This window comes from Alnus glutinosa, chromosome 10 (genome assembly GCF_958979055.1).
Source record: "Alnus glutinosa chromosome 10, dhAlnGlut1.1, whole genome shotgun sequence".
Classification (NCBI taxonomy): Eukaryota; Viridiplantae; Streptophyta; class Magnoliopsida; order Fagales; family Betulaceae; genus Alnus; species Alnus glutinosa.
In genome coordinates, this window is record NC_084895.1 from 13,925,577 (window position 1) to 13,938,840 (window position 13,264).

At 34.9% G+C, this 13,264-nt stretch overlaps 1 protein-coding gene across 1 annotated transcript; it reads right to left on the reverse strand.

Moving 5' to 3' along the window:
• Nucleotides 1–9,054: 9,054 nt before the first annotated feature.
• Nucleotides 9,055–13,018, reverse strand: LOC133879897 (uncharacterized). Its single transcript, XM_062318710.1, has 2 exons — nt 12,559–13,018; nt 9,055–9,353 (listed from the first exon to the last, which is right to left on the reverse strand). Exons 1-2 carry the CDS (start codon nt 12,862–12,864, stop codon nt 9,240–9,242), a joined length of 420 nt encoding a protein of 139 aa, XP_062174694.1. The 5' UTR covers nt 12,865–13,018; the 3' UTR covers nt 9,055–9,239.
• Between the last annotated feature and the right edge of the window lie 246 nt (nt 13,019–13,264).

Consider the following 13,264-nt stretch of genomic DNA (forward strand, 5'->3'; position numbering starts at 1 on the left):
ATTTTTAAAATATACACGTAAAAATCACATACATTTTTATATTGTTCCGTTGATGCTGCAGAAGAATATTACATTTATTTCTTTGGCATAAGCATAGTTCTGAACTTAAAGCATATATAGATAATTTAATAAATAAATAAAAGATAGTATCTGCAAAAAAGACTCGAAAAAGATAGCACATATCTAACTCTTGTAATTCCACTTCCCCAAAGTTCCATAGTAATTAGTATGCCTCAATAATTATATTCCACGTTTCTTTCTTTTATTTTTATTTCTCTATTATCTTTTCCTGGTAGAAGGATTTCAAAGACTCAAAGTGCTTGGTGCAGCATAATGAACTCTTTACTAATTATCTTCTTCTTAATCTGTGGATCGGAGTATTGGGAACGTGCAAAATAAGGAAAAAGATGATTTGTGATAATCAGGGACAGAGCAAGAAGTTTTTATGGGTAGGGGCCAATGGCAAAAAAAAAAATTTTGGTAGGGGCCAAGTAAGCTAAATTTTTGTTTTTACCTTATATTTTTTAATTTTTTAGAAAAAAAAATTTCCCCACTTAATAAATTTTTTTTTTTAGGAAATTGGGGGGCTGGCAATGAACCCTCCGTCCCTGGTGATAATATCAACTTTGGTGAAGGGATAAAAAGGTGAAGTAGGTAGATTTTCCTTCAAGTTCCTTTTTTTAAAAAAATTAAAAATTAAAATTTATTCTGTTCAAGTCCTTGGAGGGCTCTCTGACTCTCTCTCTCTCTCTCTCTCTCTCTGAAAACACACACATGCATGCTCCACGTCAAACAAATATTATATAATCCCACAAGACAAATCTTAAATGAGATTTCCCAAATCCCAATCCAGATAAGATGATGTTTATTGGGAAAATGGATACGAAACTACAGCCGAGATTTGCGGCGATCCTAGATTCCATATGGCTTGGGATGTATAGAGCGTTATCTTTCTAAAAAGGCAACTCTCTCGGAATATTCAGGCCTCGGATAATCAAAAATTGGGGATTTCCTAAATAACATGAACGCATCTGTGGTCCTATAAATAGGCGGCTATTCTCAGGTATCAAACAGATTGAATTATTTGACTTATATTGAATACTCCGTGGAATTGCCTGGCCTACTATCTTAGGTATTGGAGTGGGATTGTCGGTATCCCCTGACACAGTTGTTTATTATTTTGCAAAACAAAAAAGAACAAAGCGAATCAAAGGTCGACACTCAACACATTACCAAACTGAAAAACTGTACCAACAATGTTAAGAATAATATTATGGTATATGCTCTTGGCTCCATTGACTAAAGTTAGCATTGAAACCGACAGGTTTTGATCACCATGATCCTAGAAAATTTGAAACTATGAGCATTCCTAGTATCTTTTTATTGATTTTTTTTTATAAAAAAACTAGGGAAGACAACTACTTTTTTTACTTCTCTATTCAAATTCACTCCATAATAAATTTTCTTAATCTTTTCTTATACTGTATCTTCTTTGTAATCTTCAATGACATGAACTCAATATTCGCAATCAGCTATGGAAATCAAAACCAATCTTTACGGTACATGTTACGGGTCTACATCATATGGCAGAAGAAGAGTATCGAGTTTCTCAGAATCCAAATGGAAAAAATGGTAATAGAGAGCGAAGGAAGAGAGGGTGAGCTTGGACATATATGAAGGAGTTGAGCCGAAAATGGAGCAAGAGACAGTATTCGAAAATGGATCATAATTCACTTGCCATGATAGCTCTTCTATTCGCGTTGCTTTTGCTTTGCTTGTGTGTGAGATCGAGAACGAGAGAGAGAGAAATACGGAGATTGGTATAGGGCGAGGGTTTTGCATGGGTTGAGAAACTGGTTGCGGCCATGGTGGCAGGGAGCAAAGACGACGTTAATTTGAGTTTGGGACATGGCGACAGTTTGCTGTTTTATTTTGTAATTATAAATGCTTTACTATATCTGCTTTTAATTTTTATTTTTGTTATTACTGCATTTTTATGGTTTAATTATTTGTTTTCTCAAAAATAAACCTGCCCACTTAAATCAAATTCACTTCATATTTTCAGAAAAAAAAAAAAAAAAAAGAAAAAAAAAAAGAAAAGAAAAAGAAAGGTACAATAGAATATTTTAGATTTACTAATGTAACTTTAATGTAAAGTTCTTAAAATCCTATTCTAATTAAAATATGAATTATTTAATTAAAACTAATAGTTATAATTATAAGAATTCCAGCCACAAAGTTATCTTAAAGAAACTCTAATAATTAAAAGATGACCAACTAAATTCAAACTTCCAAGCCACTCAGTGCCACTCGACCTCAAATCAAAGCATTTTAATAAATTCCGTATTTTAAAACAACCACAACCACAAAATCAGATAGAACACATTTGTATTTTCACTTTCACTATATGTTCTTGTGCTTCATTTTACACCACATGAACTACATTTCGATGGCTTCAATCCAAATGGTCTTGTACTAACGGACCGATCTAGGAACTCAACTCTAAAGGACCCTTCTTCTTTTTTGTGGGAGGGGTTATGGCCGCTCTCAGTCTTCCTATAGTTCCATCCCTGCTCAGCATTGTTGGCTGGTGCACCTGTAAGAAATTCACTTTAAGGTATGACCCATACGCCACATGTATTTTATTGTGATTTGAATTAAACACAATTACAAGTGTTTGGTAATTTATTCCAAATAAAGAATAACTTGTGGAATCAAAAAAATTTGAATTGATTTTATTATGATTCTTATTCCTTGATAGGAGGAATAAATAAGGTAACAATTCTGATCGAGGAGCCCTGAGCTACCTACAAATAAATTAAAGCATGTGTATTACATCAATAAGGCAATCAAGTTAGATATATGTCAAAAGATCCATCTTTCTCCTAAATTTTGTTTCAGGTTTATGTTGCTAAGAGGTTTTTGGTTCACTTGAGCAAACATGACAATCAAGTTAGATATATGTCAGAAGATTCATCTTTCTCCTAAATTTTGTTTCAGGTTTATGTTGCAAAGAGGTTTTTGGTTCACTTGGGCAAACATGGCTGGAGATAATTTTGATTCCTTTTCACTGCGTATTTTAGCATAATAATTGTTTTGTATACTAACAGGACCTCTATCAGATGGTTCTGTTGCTCATTTCCCTTTCCTTGTTGCTGTTAGTTAGTGCTTTCTTGCTAGTTGCTTCACTTCTACCAAACAGTGGGACTATGCATAAAACCAGTATGCATTTACATCTTATGCACTAAAACCAACAGAGCATAGACAAACAAAATATTACCTGATCTTAGGACAATAAAGACCTAACTGCATGCCTACAGAAGGAATTGTTTGATAACAAAGTTATTTGATAACTTCTAAACCTTATTGAGCAATTTTTTTATAAAAAAAAAAAAAAAAAAAAAAAAAAAAAAAAAAAAAAATTAAAAAGGAACCCAAGGACACCTATAGTAATTTTTCCTATTTAATTATTTTTCAGATTAGACTTATTTATTTTCTAATATATGTCGATTATTAAGAGCATGTTTGAGATTGCATTAACAAGCTTAAAAAATACTTTTAGTTCATAAAAAGTTGCGGTAAACAAAAAGCTGGTCTACTTGGTAAAAAAAGCTCAAAAAAGTACTTTATTAAATTTTTACTCTAAAGAAATTGCTAAAACACACTTTTGGAAGAAGCTTAAAAATTAAGTTTTTTTAGCTTTAAAAGCTTTATTTTCCAACACAATCTCAAACGGGCTATAAATTGTTACTGGCAGTGATCATAATCTTATAACTCAGACTATCAAACACTATGGCATGGTTGGTTTTTCATCCAAGATGTAGGTTCACTTCGTTACTTTCTTGAAATTGAGGTGATTTCAATGTCCAATGGCCTCTTTCTCTCTCATCACGAGTACATGTGTGCGCAACCTTCTTCAACGATAAATGTTATATGCACTCCTAAATATGCACTTTTAAGTATACGTGGCAATGAAAATCACTCTTAAAGTTTAGATAGATAACCACTAAATTTTGATTTAATAGTGATTTTTACTGTTATATCAAAGAATGTAAACTTAAGAATGCAAGCAACATTTCTCCACACCACATATAGGGTGCCAAAGTGGTTCAAACTCGTTTTGTACGGACAAGTTCATTGCCCCTACAATCTTCATGATGGCTCTCCACCTACAGTTGCCACTGAGTACCGTGATCATACCATTAGAGCCTTGCCATACTTAGACTCTTAGGAATGGAAATGAGTATTACTGAGGATAAAAGAAGCTGCTTATAGGAAGGGGAAAAAAAAAATACAAAAAGTTGGAATAGATTGACTATTTCTATTCTTTTATTTGGTGACAATACAAGATTAAACAAATTTTCAAACTGAAATTGGATCACATTTCTACTAAATTACCTAAAATACCCTAACTCTTAAAATCATTTCAAAAAAAAAAAAAAAAAAAAACCCTTTTTCTTTTTAATTTTTATTTTTCTAAGCATCCAAAAAAAAAAAATTGTCCCCAAGGGTTGTCCATCACCCCAAGGAGATAGTTGACCACCTTAACAGAAGCTTTGAGGAGAACTCTGAGGAGCTCCAAGAGTGGTGCAACCCGCCTTGATGCCATCGAGTGTGGCCATTGGCCAACAACCTCCGAGCTATTATGAGTGATTACATCCATCCTTAATAGCGCATTGGGAGTGATGCGACTACACTCAAAGCTTTTGTTAAGGTGGGAGGTGGTCAGCACTCATGTGAACAAGAACCACAAATGGTATATTTTTTGGGTGCTTAGGGAAAAAAAAATTGTATTTTAAAAAAATAATATTTAGAGTTATTCCATTCATGGAGGAATAAGAGAAATGCTACTTAGCATTCTCAAGCGTCAATCTCCTAGCATTCTTGTCTACGTGGCACATTCACATCCACTAATTTTTTTAAAAAGAAAAAAACAAAAGAAGAAAGAGAATGCTAGGAGATGGACACTTGAGAATGCTGAGTAGCATTTCTCGAAGAATAATTATTCTTTACCTTTAATTTTGAAAAGAGGGCCCTTTTGATATGGATGGGCTGTAAAACTCAATTTTTACAACTTCCAGTGAGATATTGACACATTATCTAAACACACACTAAATATTAGACATGAAAACATCATATTTTATACCAAAAAAACAAAACCAACGAACAAAAGAGCAGCCCACCAAAAATTGACAAACTAGGCTAAACCTGGACATGGCTGCCTAAGAGCAGCCCAACCCGCTGAGACAAATTTACAAACATCCTGCAGACAAGGAAACAAAACAAAAACAACTATAGAGAAATAGCCAAAATGACCCACCCAAACAAATTACAAGTCAACCAGAACAAACAAACATCAAAATAAACCCAATTTCTCGTTGATTGCAGACTTCTTAAACTTCCCAATTTCCATCGCACGGTAGAAATCTCAATATTAGTGTTGCAATATACTTGTTTAGGTGATCGTGGACCGTCACATGCTGAGCTCGATTGGCCTGTCCATCTAAAGATTGCTCAAGGAATGGGTTATCTTCACACACAACTCAATCCCTCTAATATACCCCATGGAAATCTCAAGTCCAGCAATATTCTTCTCAGCCCTAACTACAACCCATTGCTCTCAGACTACGGATTGAGCACATTGATCAGGCCAGCAACGCAGCGCAAGCATTCTTTTCATATAAGGCCCCCAGGCAATCTTCATTCTTGAAATCCTCATTCTTGAAATCGTCATAGGAGGCAATCATCATTCTAGACGTCTACAGTCTATTAAAGTGTTCTACATCGCTAAGATTTCCTTCATCTGAGCATTTTATAAGTTATGGTGTCCCATCTTTTCTCAAGGCATCTTTTGAGAGTGTCAATGGGTCCATAGACTTTTTACATGATATCAAAGCCACAAGTTTCTTGCGATGATCACGATGGGTCTTTCTCTCCCGTTGTCCACTTGTTTAGCTATTAGTTGCCACACGTAAGGGGGAGTGTTAAAGTGTCTCATATCGCTAAGATTTCCTTTACTTTGGCACTTTATAAGCCATGGTGTCTCATCTTCTCTCAATACGTTTTTTGAGTGTGTCAATGAGCCTATGGACTTTTCACACTATCTAGGAGTCTTCATTCTTGAAATCCTCACGGGAAAATTTGTTTCAAACGATTGGGTATTTTCTTATTTATTGTATTTTATGATTTTTTTTATGACTTATCTACTTATAATTGGTTGCTGTAAAATGAGAGGTTTACAGCCTATTCGAATAGAAGGTATTCCCTTTTGAAAAATGAATAGCTATTCCTCTTGTCCATGAAAATAATTATTTCTAAAAATGGTGGTGCAACCATACCAAAGACTAGCTATTCCATTTTAGTCTATTTATGCATATCAAATGTCCCCTAAATTTTGCTTCTTGGTGTCACTCGTATTTCTTGGGGTACTTGCAAACAACAATCAGTTGCTCATAATACAACTTAAACATACTCTTAATTATAACTGTCACACACACTACGATGGTGGAGACCTCTCCATTCATAGTTACATAGTCATTGTTACATGTGTATAAAATAACAACTAAATACAATCATATTAATCGAGACTATTCATTTCCTATAATTGTTGGAACGTGAAGTAGAATAATCATCTAATAATTCTGTTCTAATAGCTCACTTAGATCTCTCCCAAAGCAGAGTATCTAGTCAAGGCATTTGAAAATTCACGAGTTCAATCTCTCTTCACTGAGTTGACATCTGGTTTTTCATTCTCAAATAAAATATATTGCTTATTAATATATATATTTTTTTTTCTCGTGATCCTGTGAATAAAGGACAAAGGAGTGAAGGACTGCTTCAAGTCTCACTCGCCGGCGCGTGGATCTCAGGCGCTATTTTTCTTTACCGTTGCAGATGTTGTTCGGCTTTTTGTGCTGTTTTGTATTTCCTTTTCTGAGTTTCTATTTTATGTATTGTTATTTTGTCTGTGCTGTATTTTTCCTTGTGTTGTGTTGTATGGGCTCTGTGGGTTATTGTCTCCCTGTGTCATTGTTGTTTGATTTTGCCGTCGAGACTCATGAAGCCGGAGCTCCGTTACTCTCTTTATCGGTTCCAGATGAAATTTCAATGCTTCTGAAAAGATTGAGGGATCTTTTGAAGTTCGACTCCTTCTTTCTTTAGTGCTCCTTTTGCTTCAATTACCACTTTCTAATTTTCATTTTTTGGCTTTGTCCAAGATACAGAACCCGGTCATTTTCTTTGCCAATTTCCTTCTCTCTTTTTCTTTTTTTTTTTTTTTGTTCTTTTTTTTAAAAAAAAAAAAAAATATTTCTGCATTGCATTTTTTATTTGGGTTTTGTTGAGAGCCCACCCCATTTTCGACTTTCTGAATCCATGTTTCCCTTTTCTAATCTCCTTTTTTTTTAAAAAAAAATACTCAGGATATTCTCTTAACCAAACCACTATCTCACAAGCAATTTATCTTTGGAAAAAAAATTAAATTTAGTCCTTAGGTTTTAATGTAATTTCAATTTAATCCTTAAATTTTAAATTTTAACATTTAGGTACTTAGATTTTTCTCTAATTCTAAGTAAGTTCCTTCGTCAACATCATATCTAATTAGTTAATGATATGTCATGTCAGACCAATTAATTAATACTACAACTCTCATTTGACCATACATATGGTAAGGGGTGGCTCTGCTCACCAATTAAGGATGGTCAGTCACCCCTCTTAAAAAAATGTTTTATATTTTTTATTTAGGGTATATTAATAATTTAAAATAATATGTCACATGACACGTACAATTGTATAGTTGGCACATGATATGTAAGAGCCACGTGACATTAATTGATTGGTCTGACGTGACATACCATTAATTAATTGGATGGTAGATTGATGAAACGACTTAATTAAAACTAAATAAAAACCGAAGGGTCTAATTGTTAAAATTAAATACCTAAAAACTAAATTAAAATTGCATAAAAATCAAGGGAGCTTTTTTTTTTTTTCCTTTATCTTTCTCATACCCAATATCCGTGTCTGCCGGGGGGGTCATAGTAAGGATAACACCTCAAATCAAGCTCATTCAAAGGTCAAACCACTCATCATGCCAAATCGCTCAAATCAAGCTCATCAAAATTTTAAACAATTTATTCAAGCTGAATCATAGGATATAATTAATTGTCAAACCATTTATTCTAGCTGAATCAGGGGATAGGATAATTTCTATCTTGATTATTATTAATTTGTATTTAAATCTTTCGATATAGATATTACCTTGTGTGTTAATTTAGAGAACAACAAGAAAATCTGATTAAAAAAAAAAAAAATTTAAGAATTTTCCCTACATCTAAAGAAGAGAACGAAACTTTCAAAAACCTGATGCTAATACTCTAACAAAACAAATTATGGGCTTCCATTAGGTAGAGGATTGGTTGGCGTAATTGTGCATCCCAAGACAGAACATCGATCTACCAACTTAACTCAAATTGACATTTTCAGCAATTTGCTGTCAACTATATGTCCACTATATGCAGTAATTGTGAAAGAGCCCATATAAAATTATTTGTCCAAATAAATTTTGAATTGTACAACTCACTACCTGAGTAAGTCAATCCTATAGAGACTCACATTTGCTACTCGTACTACAAGCAATCCGAGTAATAAAATTACTGAAAATCTTTATTCAACTTAACTCACCGAGGAAGCCATTCCCCCTTTGCTTCCAATTACAGGGCCTGATACCTACAGGTGAGAAGTCACTAGCCATGCTTAAAAGGGTCTGCAACGTTGCTGTCAATGTATGGATTGCAACCATTTTTGATAAGTATGTATGGATTGCAACCATGTAAAGGGAAGATACAATATCAACTGAACACAAGTTCGTATTTGAGAATCAAACCTCAAGCTACTAGAGAACTTGAAACCCAATGAGAGTTGATAACAGAAATTCAACACTTCACCTATGTTACATCCCATATAATTTGAACACATCCAGTACAGGCGTGATGAGGATATTGTTTACAACCATGTGATTGGAAAACGCATTAAAAGGAGAGAACACGTTCATGATTTCAGAAGAAAACCTGAAAGCAATTAGAAAACTTGACACCCTGTAAGAGTTAAAAAAACAATTATCTGCTAGTTCAGTAACCTGATTAATTTGTACATTCACGCAGTGAAAGAAAAACCAAATATTAGAATTACTTTTCCAGTATTTTCCACACCCTGGGGATTAACATAAGCAAATGATAAACCTATTCAACATCTGAAGATCCATCATTCTCATTGTCAGAAGGCCCCTTCTTGGTTCTCTCTTGCCATCTTGCCCATATCCACCTCAATACAAGGAACCCCCCAAGAGCATAAACCTGAAAAGTAGATATAGAATAACATAAGAAAATTAAAATCAGAGGAAGAGGGTGAGGGTGAGGGTGAGGGTGAGGGTGAGGAGAATTACAACTTCAGTTCACTGGAAAATTAGGTTTACAACCATCATTGTGTAACTGTGTTTATGGTCTGAGTTCACAATAAAAGACTGATATGTAAGTCCAATAAATGAAATATGCCCAAGCTCGGTCGTTTATGTGCAGTGCCAAAAATCAGCTAAAACATGTCCCAAACTAGGTCATTTCTATGCAGTGCCAAAAATCAACTAAAACTAGCTAGGTTAAAACTAAGCAGCTGACACCTTTGAGCATTGAGACCAACATAAGAAACCACCAAAGAAAAGCTGACAGTCGGCTTAATAAGAAAATAAAAGAAGATTAATATATCACCCACATTCATTATCACCATCACTAAAGATTTGGCTGATTATAGACAGGACTAAGTAAAACTGTTGAATGTTTTGAGTTCACCCACCCAACCCAACCCAGCTCCCCCCTTTTTCCCCCTTTTAATAAAATCTTGTTTTATTTAAATTTTACAAACTTGTTTATATTCACATGGGCTTCATCTCAAAATTCGAATGCAGCACGAAAAGGGTCTACGTTAATTTCCCCTTAATGTTAGTGAAGATCAAACAAGTAGAATATCATATTTTATTTTAATTATTCATTTCAATAGTTTAGCATCATTGTGTGTTGTGAGGATTGGAACATGGCCTAAACTAATGTCTCGACATAAGAAACTACTTAAGGAACTGGTGACATTGAACTAAACAGAGTTAAGATGTTACGCTCCTAATTAAAAATTAAAAATCAATAAATAAATAACAACATGGCTTGGTAAAGAAAAGGGAAAAAAATCGGAAAAGAAAATAATTTAGCAGAGGGCCTTAAGAGCAAAAAAAAAAGAACAAAAATAAAATGCATGGAGTACCATTAGCACTTCAAGTTAAGGCCAAGAACACCAAGGGGTTAAGAAAACTAGCATAAAAAGAAGAAGCGCCTCAAGAGAAATATGCAAAAAGGGTAAGAGGGAGAATAATAATAAAATGCTGTCATAAACATTGAAGGTTTATATGGTTAGAATGGCATTACTAAGAAAGTCACCAAGGGCATAGCAACACAGAATACTGAAGGTATGGTGCCAAGGACAATTACTTTTCCAAACTGTAGTAAACCCATCAGAAAAGCAAGAAAATTATCATAATGAAAGGACCTTCTCTAAGAAGGCCAGATTAGTATCACATACATCACCTTTAACCTTCATGTTGAGGAAACTTTAGACAATACAATTATGGAACTATAGCTAAAAGATTTCTTCTTTCTTTTTTTTCTTTTTGGGAAAGGATTCGATCAGACATACATCATGTTATAGTTGTACCCTTGTGATCCAAGAATGCCACAGACTGTGACATGCGTCTGAACATTTGTTTAGTAACTAGCCTCTTGAATAACACACACAGTTGTTACCCACCCCTGACAATTATGCAGCAATAATACAAGACAAATGTTAATGAGATAGTTTAAGTTGCAGCCAATCACCTCAACTAATTAAGCTCTATAATATACAAAGGAAAAAAGAACAGAAAAGAAGAGAAGAATATCTCCAACAAAAAAAAAAGGCACATTGATGCACGTGTTTGTGAGTGGTGTGGGTGTCCATATGCATGCGTGCGTGCATTCATGGGTGTGTGTGTGTGTGTGTGTGAGAGAGAGAGAGAGAAGGGCAGACGACTTATCACAACTCTAGACCCCTTCTACTGTTGTTACTATAATCTAAAAGTATCATCTGTAGAGCTGTTATGTTACACCTAGAATGATTCCAATTATATTTCCTTCACATTCCTGAACTGTCATTTGTACACTTCAAAATGAAATATGCATCTTTACTCAGAACAAGAAAAGGTGGCCATATTAATGATCTGTTCGAGCCATCTCTTCTCTGGACTGACTGGACATCACCAAAGCATTAAATGAAACCATCAAACAAGAAATTTGATTATTGTGGCAAAGACATACTGGAACACCTCAAAACCAGCTAATCATAACTTTGCGCCAAGAACTCTTAGCAAACTCACAACTCCAGCAATTTGTTATGCTGCAATAACTGCATTTTTTTTATTCCAACTCCAACTGAATATATTCCACTTGAAAAATAAAATAAAATAAAACTATCAGATCATGAATCCAGTCAAAGACAACTCTACTTCAGGGAAGGAAAAACAAACCCATCGTATACACAGGAATACCTCCAGAATAGGGCATAGATTAGCAATCCAGCAATCTACTCAATCATACCCTAGCATAATCCACCTACAAAGATGCACCTTGCAACCTTCTCATGAAAGATGAAAACTCATGCAATCCTCAGTGATCAAAATGATCCACAAGCTGAGGATTTTTATCCTCTTATAAGACAGAATAATCAACTAACAGTGCTCACTATTCCTCTCCCTCTATAATGAAAACCCTGCACTTGTTGATGTTTTCCATGCCCCAGTACCTTCACAAAACAAGCAATTACTAACAGTACTCACTTCCACTCTCCCTCAAACATCAAAAGTCTCTAGTAACTCTGATTGATTTCGCTATGCCTTTAGTTGAATCAATTCTGTCGACACAATACCTTTAACTTAAGCAACTTTTCCATCCTACATAATCAAATCAGTGGGTAAAACTTCTTTTTCGGCATCTTGCCCTATCCCTCTGTCCCCCACTTCTAAATTTTTTTTTTACCGAAAAATTAGTGGACATCTTGCGAATAAAGGTGAACATCAAACAAAGGTGAACGAACTACTGAACTTCCAAGTAGGTTTCACCAAAAAATCAGTAATGGCCGTAAAAATCGCCTCTTTGAATCCAACCATCCAAGTTCGGTCCTCAAATCCAAATATCCAAAAGATGACACATTACACATCCTACGGGAACAAGCTTACCAACTACACACATGATTTTTGGGAATAAATTCCTGTAGAAAAATTCTCACACCCAAAAATCTTGAAGCAAAACAAAATCAAGAATGGTCCCCTCTCAGCTAACAGTGTATTCTCAACAATTAACAACCTACCTTTCTAGCCCCAATTCTTAAATGTTAAGGTACTACAATTCGATCACACCCATACTCAACCAATCAAGCCATTACATTCAAACTCTCCTAGCCAACAAAAAATGAATTCCAGATATATACCTGCCAGAGAATAACAGGATTGGAAGTCTTGGCAGAAGACTCTTCGGCCTCAACAACCAAAGGGGGTGGAGCCAATGCTTTCCTCTCCGCAAACTTCACCACGTCGAGCTTCTGAACAACAACTTCTTCTCCTTCATTCCCAGCAACCACTGTTTCTCTCTTCACTTCCTCTTTGACACCAACCTCTGCCTTTGGTCCTGGCTTCAGAAATGGGAATTCAAGCTTGAACTTGGGGAACAGAGAGAACAGGTTTTTGGGCGCTTTGGAGTCTTCTTTGGTGCTCGCGATTTCGGTGTTCTCAGCCATTTTCTTGTGAGGGAAAATGGGTTTTGCTCAGAATGTGGGCTTGTTTTGAAAGCGACGGAGAAAACAGAGCAAAACAATGAGAGGAGTTTTGGGTTTTCCCGAAGGTACGAACTACGAAGTCGCCTCTGGAAGATCTTAGCGCTCGCTGTTAAAAGCCCGGCGGCTCATCAGCTAACGCCCCGTTTGGCAACCAGGCCTCTCGTATAAAGGACAAAAAATTTATATGAAAAAGTAAAAAAAAAATTGTATTGTAATGAATTTTTTTTATTTTAATAAAAATAAAAAAAATGTTGGTATGATATAAAAATAAAAAAAGTTAAAATATTTTGAAGTTTATTAGAATAGTTTCTGGTATAATAGCTGATGAACTAAAAGAGCCTATTTCTGCTGTCCTGTAAAA

Bases quoted from the DNA above. Each gene is read 5' to 3' on its own strand.
- LOC133879897 (XM_062318710.1), bottom strand. From the start codon at position 12,864: ATGGCTGAGAACACCGAAATCGCGAGCACCAAAGAAGACTCCAAAGCG. The intron at 9,354-12,558 runs GTATATATCTGG...TCTACTTTTCAG, and splicing joins ATCCTGTTATTCTCTGGCAG to GTTTATGCTCTTGGGGGGTT.